The sequence below is a fragment of the Acartia tonsa genome, chromosome 2, assembly GCF_053477335.1.
Source record: "Acartia tonsa isolate MP-2025a chromosome 2, ASM5347733v1, whole genome shotgun sequence".
Taxonomy (NCBI): Eukaryota; Metazoa; Arthropoda; class Copepoda; order Calanoida; family Acartiidae; genus Acartia; species Acartia tonsa.
The window spans coordinates 32,451,204-32,468,462 of NC_137261.1; the positions used below are offsets into that span (position 1 = coordinate 32,451,204).

Sequence of the window (17,259 nt, forward strand, 5' to 3'; positions counted from 1 at the left end):
ATACAATATTTTTACAAGTATCTAAATTTTATTAGAGAATCATTTTGAATGCCTTAAACCATGACAATGTTAAGCTTTCTTGAAAATAATAGACTAGTCATTTAATAGGTATACCATATAAAATACCAAAAGTAACAATCAAGCATCCTATACACTGTTTCTAGAAATAATTTAATTTTTAACACAATTTTACTTTAGTTAAGTATTTAATGATTTTTTTGAAACGCTGCTATAATTAGCTTTAATAATGCGTTTTAATTACATACATAAACATTGTAGAGCTATCTCAATACAATTAATATAGGAAAAGTTTAATTCTCGTGTGAGGTAACAAAAAATTAATAAACCATTTAAACCCTAATTTATATTAGTAACCTATAATGGTCCTTGCTCGCATAAAAATAACGCTTCTATTCACAAATGTATTTAGCTTTCTTTTGTATGGAATAAAAATAAATATATATAATGTTTATTTACTAAGGTAATGATGAAAAAAGTGTGTTTAATATGTTTACTTAATTTATTGTTTATATACTGGCATACATACAATTGTTTATTATGTTCTAGATTTGTTAAAGCAAATAAAAAATGTATGTGTTAGCATGGACGGGTATAAAAACTCACCCAAAATTGAAATTGGGAACGCCTACCTTCCCCTTTTTTCACTCCCTAATGGTTTCTCACAACCCTGTAGTGGATTCTTTAAAAAAAATTGCCCCACTAATCGCTTAGTGGGGCAAAATTGTTTTCGTGAAAAATCCTCTAAAATCACATAAAAAATCTACAAAAATAAAATAAAATATTATGTTCATAACCCTTCTATGATTTTATTTATTTTTGTAGATTTTTAATGTGATTTGTGGAGTTATCACGAAAACAATTTTGCCTCACTAAGCGATTAGTGGAGCAAACTTTTTTTAAGAATCCACCTCTGGTGAATTGCTGTGCACGGCACTGATCACACGAAATGGCGTACACAGAGTTTTACCAGAGGGATGTGAACCTTGAGGGGATGGAGAAAGATATATGAAGAACATCATCATTCCAATTTAATGTTACATGCATTAGGGATCCACAATCAAAATTTTGAAGAAAATAATGCCATTTCTGATATAAGAATAGATATCAGGAAACTTTGTAATGCATATCAATATCCTGCTGTAAAAAATATACACATACTATAACTTGCAACTTCATATTTTAGATATGCTATGTCCTTACGCCACTTCAAATAAAACTATACATAATCTAAAGATTATAGATTTGCGTTAATCTAATATAAAAATGCAAATATAATACAATTTTTAATAAAACAATTTGTATACGTGCAAACTAAGCATCTTTATTGCATATAATGCATATTTTTTTTATTTTTACTGTACATTATAATATTACTTTACATAATGGTATTTATAAAGAATAATTAGAATAATAGCGTACCTATACTTTTTAAGAATACTTATATAACAAGCAATCATTTATAAATTACATGAATATAATATAGAAAATAAGGTATACAGGACAAGGTGTCCAACCTTTTTCATTTGGGGGGTGGGGCGGGGGGATAAAAATTCAAAACTCATTTGGGGGGGGGGGTAATCATATAAGCAATGACGTCCAAGCTTTTTTTTAAGAGAAGGTTCATTAAATAAATGATTTCTGTATGGCACACATACAAAATACAGATTTATCTAATTATAAGATAAGTATACCTACACGTTACAAAGGTATTCTATGATAGGTAGATATATTATACTAAACCTAGAAAGAAATGGTATAGTAGTTAATATAAATATAGGTACTTTATCGAAATAAAAGCCAGATATACTGTTAACTTATCACTACAAATAACAAGGATAAATAGATTATAAGTAGAACATTTCTATTAATAAAATAAATTTTACCTTTGTTTTTCCTTTGACAAGACAGAGCTCATAATCTGTTGAATCTGGCGGCCATGTGATACGCTGAAATTAATTCACAAATTATAATCTATGATTATATCTAATTATTATTATATTAGTTCTAGAAAAACCTAATCGACAAATCTGAAATAACATACCCTAAAATAAAAAAAAGCGCATAAAATCAGAATGTTTAGTACCAGTTCCAGGAAGGTTTTTGATAGTGTCTATAAAAATGACTTCATACTGGCCTACGATTTGTCAATTAATATGTATACTGGCCTACCATTGGTAATTTAGTCTGTTTATTGGGCTATCATCAGTCACTTGTATTGTATGACGTCATTTTTATAGGCACTTTAAAGAGCGTCAAGTTCCAGATTATTTGTAGTTTTGTTGTGCTTATTCAAGGATACACCGTCAACTGTTTGGCGGTCATCAGCCTTTAGAGTTGGCGATAAATTATCTTCCTTTGCATTTAGACAAATTTTATTTACTTTACTTGTACTATAGTCCGGAACTTCACATATTTCGATAACAATTGCTTTATTTCGTTTAAACAAAATTTAATTTGAAAGTTAAAGCAATAAAATATAATTATAATTGTAATAAAATGATTTTCTTATTTTTAAAACTGAAGTCATATAAAGAGTAAATGTTGTACTTTTCAGTTTTAACTACCTTAAGTTAGACGGTATGCTAAAATTATTTTAAGGATTTGTACGGTTTTTAGAAAGTACTTTAAAATATTATTTTAACTAGGTAGGTATTATCTAAATGTAAAAATAATGTCAGTGATGAAAAAAAAAACGAAAACATAAGCAAGTTTAATATACAAATAAAAAAATAAAATCAAGTTTCTAGAAGTGGAATTAAATTCTTGGCAAACTTCTTTATAAATATGTATGTAACTCAAGGGAGGCCTAGTTAAAATAATTTACTGTACATAACATGACGTTGCATTAGCCTATCGCTATTTTTAGATAATTACACCACATTTTAAGAGTAGTTGTGCTACTAAAACAAAAAGTACATTTTTGTAATGGGTTTTATCGACTAGCTAGACAAAGTAAAATTAATGAAATCATCAACTAAAGTTGGAAGTTTAAATTGAATTGTCTAAAATAACAGAAGGATTTTAGCTAGGACTAGACTGAATATTGTGATGTTATATTAATGAAAAAATTACTTCAGGCATTGCCTTTAATTGAGGAAATTATATTCCTCTAAAACACAATAGTTTTGTTATGGACAAAACTTTATATTAAACACTAGAAAAAAAGACAATTTTTTTATTTAGTGATTTTTTTCCATTTGAATTAATGTAAAAAATAGGTTAGTTGAAAATATAAAGAAATGAATTTTCAAATGGCCATGACAGAAAAAAAGAAAATTATTTTGACCATTTTTATACAATGTGTAGTTAAGTTAAATATTACTCCATGACGATAAAAAGTGTTAAAAATATTGACAAAACACTACTCTGCTATATTTATCATTTTAACTGTTATATTAAAATGATACATATTGCAATACCAAGCACCCATTGACTTTATACAATAAGAAATATTGTTTTAAGAAATAATGATTGGGTAAAATGTACCTATTATCATAATATGATAAGAATTTCAGAAATGTGCCCCTAGAGGCCTCTAATAAGAAAATTGAATTGAAGCTTTATGTATGACCTAATACCGACATATTAATGGTTCTCTGCACAGTAAAACAATATATGCAAACCACATAGTGAGGAAACCTAAGCTTTATTAAATACACAGGTTTAAAAAATCACCCAATACCAATGCATGTTTACACACCTTCAAAGCCATGACCAAATTAGATTGAATACATGGATACGGCAATTAAAGATATTAAAAATTTCCCCCAAAATATTACAGTGCGAAGTTATGTCTTTGATAGCTTGTTAGATTGGGAAGATGATAAATATATCTGCTTGTGACCTCTCCATCCCTGATAATTCCCTGGGCGTAAAACAATATACACCTTGCAATTTTACTTTCACCTTTTAATGTTGTTGTTTTAAAAGTTGCGTAGCATCTCCATAAAAAAGTCCATTTCTTTACACGACAAAAAAAATCTTTCGTCTATAAAATGCCAACAAAAATTGTTAATTATGAAAAGACTATATCTGGTAAAATATGGTAAAATGAAATCGAGCCTTTAAATTTAATTAAATCAGGAAAAAGTTAGGCATTACTACTAGATGGCTATCTTTTTTTACTATATATTCTTATATGATTTGTCTACATATATGTATAACAATCTAATTTTAATCTACCTTGTTTGGTACTTTTTGGAAATATTCATCCTCGTTTTAATGTACCATACTTTTCAAGCTATCGGATATCTAATGGCAAATGCAGAATAAAATAACTTTGTAAAAAAAACTTAACACAATTTTGAAAATGTGCATTTGAATTTTATGGTGATGACAAAAAAGTTTGGTTATGATGGAATATAATGTTACTAACTCATTTTTATACTTAATGCTTCTTTTATTTTATTATGTCAGTTAAAAATGGATAATTAAAAGTAATGCTGCGTATAAAGTAAATATATTTACAAATGGGACATACAGAGAGACATCCAGCTACTTTAGTTAAAGAGATTGAGTTGGAAGAGTTAAAAACTTTTCCTGGACCTAAATTTGTAATCTATAATACAAACTAGCTTTATGTCTGTCCATCTGTCTGTCCGTCCCTTAAGATCTCGGTAACCACTGAATCGATCGGATTAAACTCTTCAGGGAATATACATACTGGTCCTGTGGTGGTTTTAGGCTATTTTCTTGGGGGGTGGGACACCCACAACCTCCAAAAAACAAAAAAATACCCCCCCATTTTTTGGTTTATGGGGAAGTGAGTTCACATAAAATACTGGCAGCACCAGTAGTACTTAATTCATATATTTTTTTTAATTACCTCTTGGGGCAGAGACCCAAGAGGCTAGGGCGAAGCCGCTAGTTATGTATATTATAATATGAAAAAAGGTAAAATCTATGTTAAAATCAATACTTGTATCATAAAAAAAAATATTTAAGTTAGTTGGGGATACATATTATGAAAATGCTTTTTTGGACTCCGACTTTAAATAGCCACGAAAAAGTTCTCCTTATGTAAAATAAATATTAATGACTTTTTTTCACGTTGAAAAAAACAGATTTTCTTTAAAGTAAATACCTATCTCTCCCTACAAAAAGTCAAAAACAAATCTTTTCTCAATCTTTATTTACTTTATTTAATGATTTTTTATAGTTATTGTTCCTCTACCTATGTATATTGATTACTGTCATGCCTTAGCTGGTGAAAAAAGGGGATTCTTTTTTTACTTGTCACGAGATTTTTAAATAACAAGGAAGTAACCAACACACAAAAAAGCGAAATATCTTTTTTCAGTGACTTAAACTCAGGGATCTTAAAAGATAGGACAATAGACGATAAATTAATTCGTACCTCAAAAAGTGATAAAAAATGAAAACTTCTTTAGGGCTGGATCTTTAAATCATTTAGTGGTAAGCCAGATCGAGGTGAGCCGAACCGATCTGGCTCACCACTAAAATGATTTAAAGATCCAGCTCAGAATACAATTTTCAGGAGGAAAATATGGACACTGCTAGTTTGTGTTTAGAATTCTTTGGGGACCACTATAATATACAGTCCAATGTCCCCTTCCTCCATTCCTAAACTGGACATTAAGGCCAACTTTTAAAAGCCATAATATAAATATTATTTGTTGATATTTCTTATAGGGAAATCGAAGCATTTTAGAACAAATTATTGTCTGTTATTTAAAAGTGCTATTGTTTCATTATTTATTAATTTTTTAACATATTTGCAAAGAAACACACATTAAACAAGACCAAATAACAAACAGAATAGTCTTAATCTATAGTACAAAGTAGAACGATGTCTGTCTGTTTGTCTGTGTGTCTATGTGTCTGTTTGTCTGTTTGTTTGTAGCGAACGATCTCGCTAACCGCTGAACCGATCGAGTTCTCCTCCACAGGGTAGCTTCTCATAGGTCCCGGGAAGGTTTATGACTATTTTTTTGGGGGGTGGGACACCCCCAACCCCCCCAAAAAATAAAAATAAAAAAAAATTAAATAGTGGGGTCGACTAAACCCCCCCCCCACCCCATAAAAAAAATTACCCCCCCCCAAAGAATTTTTTTAGATTTCTTTTTTAAAATCTAAATTACGAAAAATTGGTTTGATCAAATCTCTAGGGGAAAAGCCCCTAGAGGCTAGGGGCAAAGCCGCTAGTAATATATAAAATAATGATTATGGCTTGGTTAGAAATAAGCCTATCCTTTACTATATCTTTTTATCATTTTTATATAGATTAATGTTGACCCAATTCATGACAATAAAAACATTAAAATTGGACTTTTTCTTCATTTTGAAGTTTCTAAACAAATACTCCACCCCCTCCCCTCCACCCACCTCCGTTAATAAATGATATTTAAAACTTACCAAATCTTGATGTTCAGTCATATCTCTGGAATTCAGTATGTATACTGTGTTCCTAAAAAATAAAATAGTTTAAATTTAACTCTAAATATATAAGATAATTTCCCTTACTCGAAGTTTAGATAAATACATTGATAACTAGAAATACAAGGCACTGGCGTGCAAAGGTTTCGGCCAAGAGGAAAGTTTGGTAGTTTTTTTTAAGTAGTTCATAAATTAAAGTCAGGTAAAGTTTATGTGGAAGTTTTATTCAAATGGTAATTAAATATACTAAAAAACAGCCAAAAACCTATTGAGGCACGTATACTATAGGTATCTAAAAATTAAAATAACAGGGACCTTAAACAATATCTTTAAACGTTGATATAGAAGACTAGCCATAATGTCAACATGTAAATGTAAAATCAAAAACCAACAAAATAGCTTGTCACACATAATGCTTACAGGAAAAAAAAGTTAAAAATGTTATTTGTTATATTTCAAACACATTATAAATATATTTTTTTTTTAATTTATTTAGATTATTTATCCATCCCAGCTGAGAAACCTTGGTGCAAATATTTTGAAGTTGTAGTCCATATTGGAGATATAACATGAATATAAATCATCTATTAAAGGTTGTATAGTGACTATACTCAGATTATATTATTATGTACATCAGAAATATATTGTACTCTAGTCAATATTGGAGATATATAACATCAATACAAATTATATATTAAAGAATGTTGAATTTCTTGATTGTCATTCAATGTTTATAGAGCTAAACTAAGAGTGTTTCTATGAATGAAGAAAAATATCAAGTTATGAAAGTCTGTGTGTTATGTCCAGTTGTTCAGGGACTAATCTTTACAAAGCTATCCAGAAAACTTTCTATACCCTGAAGGAAAGTACAGTTTTCAAAGTATTGCAATTGTATACTTTTTTTCTGATCTTTTTGGATCTTTAAGGACATTCTAGGAAAGAGCTTCCTCTAAATCCAGCAATTTTTAGTATTCATTTTTACCCTCGTAATTTATTTTCATTTAAGAGTGAGATATTAGTTGATGAATTTGTAGAGTTCATAACATTCTGGAGCTATTTTTATAAATACTTTGCGTGTGTGTGTGTGAGTGTGTTTGTGTGTGTGTGTATGAGTTAAGAAACAAATCATATTAATTAACACTCTTGATACAAAAGATGCGGGAAAGAAAAGATAAAGTTTTTGATGACCAATATTTAAAACATATTATTTGAGCATTTTGTACAGTACAAGGAACTATTATCTTGACCGTAAAAATAACAGTAATGTTTGATCCAGTAATTAGATTATAAGATACCTAGAACATTTTGAGATTTTTTTTAAAGTATAAAAATTAGTTCAACTTATTGGACATTATATTTTGTTGTATCTTCTGCTTTCTTATACCTAGAAATATTTTATAGACTACACTTAGAGATAAAACCCTATTATGTATGCTATGAAGTAGATTTAATATAGTAGACATCTCTAGCTTTATTGTTTAAGTAATTTTTTTTAAATGAGGTTTCCCTAACATGCTAGACTTAAAATACTACTTTAATGTGAATGATTTGTTTTATATCAAACAAATATTAGAAAAATAAATATTTCTTTGTGTTTGTGTTATCCTGTATTCCTGTGATTTCCCAGCAAAACCTAGAACAGCTGCTAGGCCAACATAAAACTTCAAGCAGATTCTTTAGTCTAATAATGTAATAAGTATCACAGAAGTTTTCCATACTAGCTTCGTTTCTCTATAAATTCATACATAACCATATGTCTGACTTAGTAACTTTTAGTAAATATTTAACATGTTAATGACATTATTGTCACATGTACTACAAAGAGTCAGTTAGGCCTTGTTGCAGCTATGTGCAAAGAAAAACAGTTGCACTGGATATACATATAACATAACATAACATTTTCTGCATTTGCCCTGTAACACTTCACGGCATCAAATAACTTTGAAAATGGCCTCTAATGTGAAAAAGGATTTTCTTCTTCTATGTTTTCCATGAACAAAAGGAAATGTAAAAATCATTTTCCAGTATATGGTATCGAACCCGATTAATATCCACTGGATTAGAACAGGTTCTCAGCCATACTGAAAATCATGTATAGCATCGTAATACAGACAATTTTCAACGAGAAATAAAATAATAACTTAATGCCAGTTTTGTTAGTCCCAATTTCATTTTTCATTTTAATATCCGCGGAAAGCTGTCTATAATACGATGCTATAAATAACTATTCTTAGATTTAACCAATTTCAACTTTAAATAAGCGGCAATTATCAATCAAAAACTATGCCTAATAAAGTGATAACAATTTCTTAATATTTATATTATAAACCCTACAGAGTATATAACAGTCAATTAAACTTATAAAAAAGTAAAATATTTAAAAAAGTAATCCTTTTTTTAATAATATCTAAATGGATGGATAGGACTGACTTTAAATAAGGCTTAATATAACCATTAAAATTGAACTAATGAAAGAAAAGAATACGATCTTTTAACTATCCTTTTGATTTTTAGATAAAGAAATGTTTTTCTGCAATGTTTTTGGAGCATTTTTTGCTTAGCTTCTTACTAGTTTATATGTTTAAGATGATTAAACAAATATACTCATGAGATTACTGTGCTTTTTCTTATCTATTATAATTATCTAATGAAGAAACCATGTATGAAAAAGATCAGAAATAATAAATAGAAGAAAAAATACAAAAAAAAAATGGCCTAGGCTTGTAAAAACAATTCCACCTATATTGTCTGGGGAATACCTATTTTGTGATACTTAAAAAATATATTTTGTCTTAGTTATTAGTTGTGTTGTTATCTTTTATTACATTGATAAATTATAGTTTGAGCTAACCCTTCAAGCTTAAATTTATAAGCAGAATCTTACATGGCTTTTTGAATGTAGAATATCCCTTTTTACTTTGAATTTATTTTTTCATATTATCAGGAGGGTGTGGTTTAACTACTGGCGGTTAAAATAATTCTACCATTTAATTTCAATCTACAATAAATTGGTTTTAACAATCCAATATCGTGTAAAATCAATTTTTACAATTTTACAATAAATTTAACTTTTTAATTTACACCAAATTGAAAATTCTTTGAAGTGTTTTTTTTTCTTCAGTTTTTGAACTTTTTTTATTTTCGAAAATATTTGATAAATTAACATCAAAACTAAATACATTAATAATAGATTAGAAGAAAAACCATTCTCTGTCTGATTTAAAAGTAACCGTATTGATCCAGAAAGCAATGTGTTGACTTAAAATTTCAATGTTTTATATCGACTACATGGCTCACTAAAAGTCAGAGATATTTTGAAAAAAAAATAATCTAATTTGCATCTATATGCTAAAAAATTCAGTAAAACATTAAATATATGTTTAGAAAACCATTGCTCATAAAAGCGCTTTCCCTCAAAACTCTTAGCGAGCTCAGACATCCAATTCCTTTATTTTTGAATTAAATTGAAATTAATTGGGGAGTTGAATTTTATATTTGTGCGTAACATAGAGGGGTTCTTTGCTCGACTAATCACTTTGAGGGAGACCACAGAATAAAATACTTACGTAGCTCCCAGGTAGAGCGCCAAACCATCTTGCACTAGAATCTTAAAATTATCCGTGATGGTCGCATTACCGCGAAACCGACGAACCGTATCCATTAGCGGTCCGCGGACATAATCAATAGAAACGCTGGACGTTTCTCGTGACCAGCCGCGGCCGTTACCGCGGCCCAGAACGGTCAGTAGGACTAACAGCTGCAGGCAGGAGGCCGGACCGGCCGCCAGGCTGCCTGTGTGACCGCCACGTAAGCTTGTAGCGGCCTCCATTGGAATTTGGATGTAGTTTGATTAAGGTAAGGTTAGATCTACATGACGGCTTCCTTCATAAACTTTCCTGAAACAAAACAAAAAATATTGAAATATTGCTCGTATTCAATACCTAAGAATTACAGACAACCAGCCTGACCTTTATAACTATGTAACATATTTAATATAATAAAATATAAACACATTTTATATAAAGAAATATATTTGTCTGAATGAATACGTCATATTTAAAGAAAAAAGTTTAGCATTTCTGAGTTAAAAATTATCATTTCAAAGTAAAGTTTTGCTTTTATCATATTTTGTGTATCGTGTGCGTACATGTAAATGTTCGCATGATGGAGGGATATATATTCTGAAGTGGGAAAAACACAAGTTGTCTCATTTATTATCATTTTAATAGTTTATTTGGTACAAAATAAATTTTAAAAGAGTAGTTCCTATCAACCAAAAAGACCTTAACCTAGTAAACCTAAGCAAAAAGAAGTAAAATAACTTTTAATTTTGTTCTTGTATTTGTTTTATTAGGTGCAATACAAACACGAAAACAAAGAGAGGAAAGGAAAAAGTAAATTTTTACATTAATTTGTGGAATCTGTGCAAACTGGAGGTTGGTTTTCAAATCATTAAATACATAGTTATCACAATACGTTCTTAGTATCAAAAAGATAAAAAATCTACTGTTATTCCATTGTTTAGAATGCTTATAGGAACCACTAATATATTTTCCTGTCTTGTTCTGTCTTGCATTAGCAAAGCATTTCACAGTAGGAAAAAAATAGGAAAGTAGATATTCTAGAAAACAGTTGTTTCGTTTTTATTTTGGTATGCAGATACTAAGTCAAACAAAATCAAATACTTTAATCTAATATGTAGATTTTTCCAGCTTATTTCATTCAAAAATCTATGATTTCTAATTGTTTTCTATGCATAGGGTGGTAATTTATTCTTAGACAATCCAAAAATATTATTTTACTGTGTTGATTATGATGGTGTGAAATAGATTTGTTCCACAAAATTTCTAGGAAAACTGAAAACAAGAAATATTAACCTAAATGTACCAGGAAGGGAGGGAACATTAGAAGGTAAAGCACAGAACACCCTCTCCCATTCGTTGGATTAGGATTTTAGGTACTTTTCATAAATCTAGATGGGTTAGTCCAAACTATTTATTAATAATTTTTTATTGTAGACAGCGGGTAATCATTCTTTGGGATATTAATTTAATGTGCAGTGTATAATCTTTAAAAATCACGGTAAGGAAAATAAAAGTTTAACACAATGTCCAAACATTTTCGCTTATGATTTAAATCTATAATTAATGTCCTAATTAATTTAAAGATATTTCTAGCTAAATATAATGTTGTAGTAAGTATATAAGTTCTAAAAGTGTATAATAACCATTAAGTTAATCATTCTAATGTAGGTTCTTGTTCTAGTATACTCTGTACAGTCAGGACGTCTCCACGAGGAAAAAGAGTTTTGCTGCTTCAAAAGACTTTATTTTCAAAAAGGCAGGGATTTTAAGGGATGAGACAAAGGACAATATTGTGATTATTCCCCAATTATGATAAACAAAACTTCCCTTATGAAGGTTATTGGTTGTAATGTTTCGACTGTATTAATTTGGAACTAACCAATCAAAATTCAAGTACCAAAAGTTTTTCCGCAATTGAATAAGATAACGTGGTTACCAATATGATATTTAGTCCAATGTCCCCTCCCTCCCTTGAGAAGGGTTAATTTTGTTGTATTTAGAGTAGATTCATATTGATCTAAACGCCCTTCGTTATTATAAAATTACAAGCAACAACTATATCTTATTGAATAATCATAGATAAAATATTGCATACAGAAATCAAATAATATGAAGCTCCATAATACATACATACTTTTTTATATTCTTATTTTAAACACAATATTTCTAACAATTTATACGATTAATATAAAAAGAAATTAAAGAAAAGTTTAAAATAGATGCAGAGACAGAGACAGTAAGAGAGAGAAAAATTTGGAACGTGGAAAGAAAACGAAATAGCGTGTTTCGTCGTTTTTTTACAGTAGCTTTTGGTTATTTTAGGTTAGGTAAGGTAAATATTAATGAGTGCCCCGCAGGCAGGGGCGTCCAAGCTTTTTATTTTGGGGGGAGGGTAAAATTTTTTTTAAGGGGGGGGGGGGTAATTACACGCTTTAAATTTTGTAAAATCTGTCTAGATCCGTAAATGTAACATACAATGTGACCTATATCATAATTGTAATTATTTTTACAAGTGCACGCAATATTTAGACTATTATTATGAGTTGCGCAGATACTATACAACTTGGATATGTCCGTATGTCCTCCCTCTTAAGTTAGTTTATCAAAAGCGCAGCAACTCTATACATACAAGTATTGCACCTGACATAAGATTCGAACCTTTCAACTTCCCGAGAACAAGTGGGTGTGCTATATATTGCGCCACTGTCACAGGTTATGTGTCCTTCAGATGCCATATATTCTTTGTAAGCTATAATAAAAGATAGCTAAAAACAAAATTTTTCAAGAGGATACGTAATTTTATCCAACAAAAGGCATATTTGTTGGTTGAGTGAAATTTAATGTATGAAGCCATAATTTCAAAATTTGCAAAATGCAACGAAAAACACTTATTGCCAATTTTATACCTATACAATGTCATAATCAAATTCACAGGACTGGGTATTACAGAGAAAAAAGTTATAACAGATTAACTAACATAAGATTAAAGAATCATAAAAGAATATAAATATTTAAACTGATGGGAATTTATTTACCTCAAGCCTACGATACTAAAAATTTTCAAATCAGTTGAAGGCTATTATTCATCAGATAAATTATCTGTTAAAGAAAAACGGCAATACAACACATAAGCTAAATACCTCAGGGAGCTAAGAGGATAAGACAATGTCCGATAAATTAAAGTACATCCCCAATGATTATACACAAAATTCCCTCTAATGCATTTTAAAGTTATTGGTTGAAACGTTTGGATATTAAACTTGATGAATCAAAACTAGTTTTGCTTCAGTCTTTGTCTGTCCTGTTCTACTTACATGAAATAATAAAATATGGCTACTCCCCCCTCCCCTTCCCTTACTTCCATTTGTTCTATTTTTACATTAAGTGTTAATAGCTCTGTAATGTAATGATTAAATGAAATGAAACAAGCATTACAATATACAAAAAAGTATAAATAGATTAAAATATATTCTAAAAATTATTTAAATTTAAAATCAAAGTTTTAGGCTCGTTGTTTTAAATGTATTTTGATGATCTTTTTGACAAATTAAAGCAATCAATGCCTACTTGACAAACAGACAAGATTTAATAAAAAAAAGCAACGCTATGAAAAGTATGCATAAATTTTTTTGCATTTTTGCCCTCGACTTTGATGCAGCATGCCTGCTTACATTTTGGTAGCGAGGCTAATAATAATTAATATCAGTCGGTCATTATTAAACTTTAATGCCTTAGGTGATAAAGTTATCCTATTTACATTACATAGCGACTATGGCCGCAGCCGCTGGAAATATATGTATAAAGATACATAAACCCGTTATACTTATTTTTTATATCATTTTTAGGATCTATTACTTTTCTTTAAGCAGTGCAATCCTAACGTAAAATGTTTGCTTTCATTTGTTTAAAGTTTATGAGTTCTATAAGTTAAGTGTTTGATCTGAGAACAATAGGTATAAAACTAAAAGAATCTATAAACACGCCCCAGCTTTAGATCATCCAAATAAATTAAAATTTCTGTAAGTGCCTCCCTGTCTTGGCTTGTGTGAATAATCCAATACATTTGAAGAAAGCCCTCGACCAATTCTTTAAGTTGGTTTCTGCAACTTTTAATGTTATTCTATAACATTACAACTCCTTATGCAATAATAATATTATTACTTTGTGATTTTACTGCTACAGAAGGACTTGAGGAATATTGTATATACAAATTCTGCAACAAACACCCATGCAATATGGTGTTCTTCTGTTTGTTTGTTATGTTGATGTGTTTATGTGTGTGTGTGTGTGAGTGTGCGTGTCTGTTTGTGTGTTTGTGATTGTGTGTGAGAAGTATATGCAAAGTTTTATTTTGCAAAGTTCAATTTAAGGCGTATAATATTCTCTATAGAAATAGTAGTATTTTTTTACTAGCAATTTTACGCCTCTAACCTCTAGTTTCCCAACGTATTTTTCTCTTTAATTCTAAAATAAGTAGGGAATGATATGAACCCTATGAAAAATAGTCAAAAATCTGGAAAAAAAACTATTATGAAGTTTTATATTTTATACCTATATACCTAGTTATTAATTTTCTAATTTGTATACATACATCAGTTAAAGTCAAGAAGTGCTGTAAAATAATATTAGCACGAAATTTTAAGTGTCAAACTAAAAGTTGTTATACATTAACAATAATACAATAAATACAATCAAATATGATGACCCCTTGTTATTAATGCGTTATCCACTTTTAGACCTAATTTTTCTTGTTGCAATATTGTTGTATATCCAAGTGAGAAAACACAGGCAATGTTAGAATGTAAGGCAATTTCCTATATTTCTGCCCACAACACATTTTAATACACTTTTTCTCTCCTGCTTTATTTACCCCAAACCAAATGTTTATTGGATTTATTCTCCCACGTTAAATTTTTCCATGCAATGTTTCTTCGGCTATAAAATTTAAAATGGATAAAAAATCTTAATATCAGTGAAATACACTAAATAGGCTAATGATAATAAGTGTTGGTATTAGTATGTTATTAATGTCGACATATGTATATCTAAAACCTTCACTTTTATGTAAAGCTATTCTTATAATGAAACTGTATATATATCCTTTATTCAAAAACACCTCCCTTTCCATGCTTGCTATTCCCATTTGTATATTGTGTTGGGCCAATAAAATTGTGGTGAAATATGCAACCCCAGCATTGGATGGTTGCACGTCAAACACTTTGTTAAATTCAAACTGTTGTTAAATAAAACATTTTAATAAATTGCCTTGTTAACTGTGAGTAAAACTATTCCATATAATACAGTGTGTTTTTTTTTATGAGAACTTTTTTGAAAGCAATTTTACCCCACTTTTAGTTATCAGAATTTAATGATTAATGGCTTATTTTCTTCGTTTTTTAAGGGAAATTATGAAACAACAAAAAAAAATTACAGTTTTTGTTGAAAAAGTACAGTAAAGTTGAAAATTAAAAACTTAGGTGTCAACATATAAAAATGGTTTTAGCGCATTTTTCTTTAAAAAATGGATTTTCTGTAGTCGACTTTGGGGGGCCAGTACTCCCTCCCTGGTTGAGATATGACCTTCAAACTTTGATATGTTCTAGTACATGTCCCTAATAGTATCTGTATACATTTTTAGCTCTATATCTCAACTTTGAAGTGTTTAGCAGCCATTCTTGCAAAAGGTTGATTATTTGAGCATAAGAAAAATGCGCTTAAACCATTTTTAGATGTTGACACCTAAGTTTTTAATTTTCAACTTTACTGTACTTTTTCAACAAAAACTGTAATTTTTTTGTTGTTTCATAATTTCCCTTAAAAAACGAAGAAAATAAGCCATTAATCATTAAATTCTGATAACTATAAGTGGGGTAAAATTGCTTTCAAAAAAGTTCTCATAAAAAAAACACACTGTATTTACATTTGTGTGTCTATTAAAATCTCTAAAATGGAAATTCCTATATCATGAGAGAAGAAGATCTTTTATAGTTTTATTGTTCACATATATTTTGATGTTTAATTACCTACTTCATTCTAATATTATTTCCCACAAAAAAAATGAATGTCTTGTATTGGCCATATCCGGTATACAGCCTCTCTCTCTTGTACAGTTTTCATTCTCTAATTGGTTTAAGGATTAGCTTCTAGATTTTCATTTTACTAAAAGCTGGAAAAATTGGTCTAATTGGCAATGCCTGTTAATTTCAAAGTATAAGCACATTTTTAATAAAATGATACATTTTACAATAATCTGTAATCTTTGTCTATCCAAAGATAACTCTTTAAAATAAAAGTTTGCACTAATTAGTCCAATAATTATAAGTTACTAACATTATTGATGTAAAACTACTATAAGTAAATGTATTTACATATTACAGTTAGGGAGTTGAATCCATTTTTATAGAATCAGAAATATAATCTATGATTATGGTTTGGACCCTCTAAAACTGTAGTCTACCCTTCCACTTTCCCCTCTCTTGGTGAAGATATCTTCAACGCCGATACGATTTTTGAAATATAAGATTCCACTTTTGTCTCTCTTGTTGAAGATATCTTCACCAAGAGAGGCAAAAGTGGAATCTTAAATTTCAAAAATCGTATCGGCGTTGAAGATATCTTCACCAAGAGAGGGGAAAGTGGAATCTTACATTTCAAAAATCGTATCGGCGTTGAAGATATCTTCACCAGGAGAAGGGAAAGTAGAATCTTACATTTCAAAAATCGTATCGGCGTTGAAGATATCTTCACCAAGAGAGGGGAAAGTGGAAAGGTAGATTACAGTTTTAGAAGGTCCAAACCATAATCATAGATTATATTTCTGCTTCTATAAAAATGGATTCAACTCCCTAACTGTATTATACAAAGAGAAATGTGGTTTGTCGAAATTATCAATTTAAATTATTTTTCAACATGTTCGTGAAGTATCTTTGAGTCTAACTTCTGCTCTTTCATTCCCCTCCCCCTCCCATATAAAGTATTTCACCTCTTCTCTTTTTGTTGCAGATTGGTTAATAGTCTTTAGCTTACTTCCACTCTTTCTTCTCCACCTTTTCATGTGCTTCAAAAATAGGGATTTCTTTCAAATATTAAGCCCTAATACAAAAAGATATCTAAATACAACTAAAAAAAATCTTCTTAATATTTCTATGTCTTAATTTAAACTCATATTCCTAAAATTTAGCATTATAAAAAACAAATACATTTCTATCCTGATTAATTAGAATTTTGAATATTGTCGTATGGCATAACTGGTTCATTC

At 29.5% G+C, this 17,259-nt stretch overlaps 2 protein-coding genes across 3 annotated transcripts in view; both read right to left on the reverse strand.

The window, feature by feature from the left end:
• dock (SH2/SH3 adaptor protein dock) overlaps positions 1 to 17,259 on the reverse strand; it is a 592,107-nt gene that overhangs the window by 486,006 nt on the left and 88,842 nt on the right. The window lies entirely within an intron of this gene.
• LOC145311020 (semaphorin-1A-like) overlaps positions 1 to 17,259 on the reverse strand; it is a 77,887-nt gene that overhangs the window by 46,380 nt on the left and 14,248 nt on the right. For both annotated transcript variants that reach the window (XM_080150505.1, XM_080150504.1), the window contains exons 2-4: positions 9,984 to 10,313; positions 6,397 to 6,448; positions 1,905 to 1,967 (exon numbers count right to left, since the gene is read on the reverse strand). In XM_080150505.1, coding sequence (XP_080006631.1) covers positions 1,905 to 1,967; positions 6,397 to 6,448; positions 9,984 to 10,246 — 378 coding nt within the window. In that variant the 5' untranslated portion in view covers positions 10,247 to 10,313. The remainder of the gene's footprint in view (positions 1 to 1,904; positions 1,968 to 6,396; positions 6,449 to 9,983; positions 10,314 to 17,259) is intronic.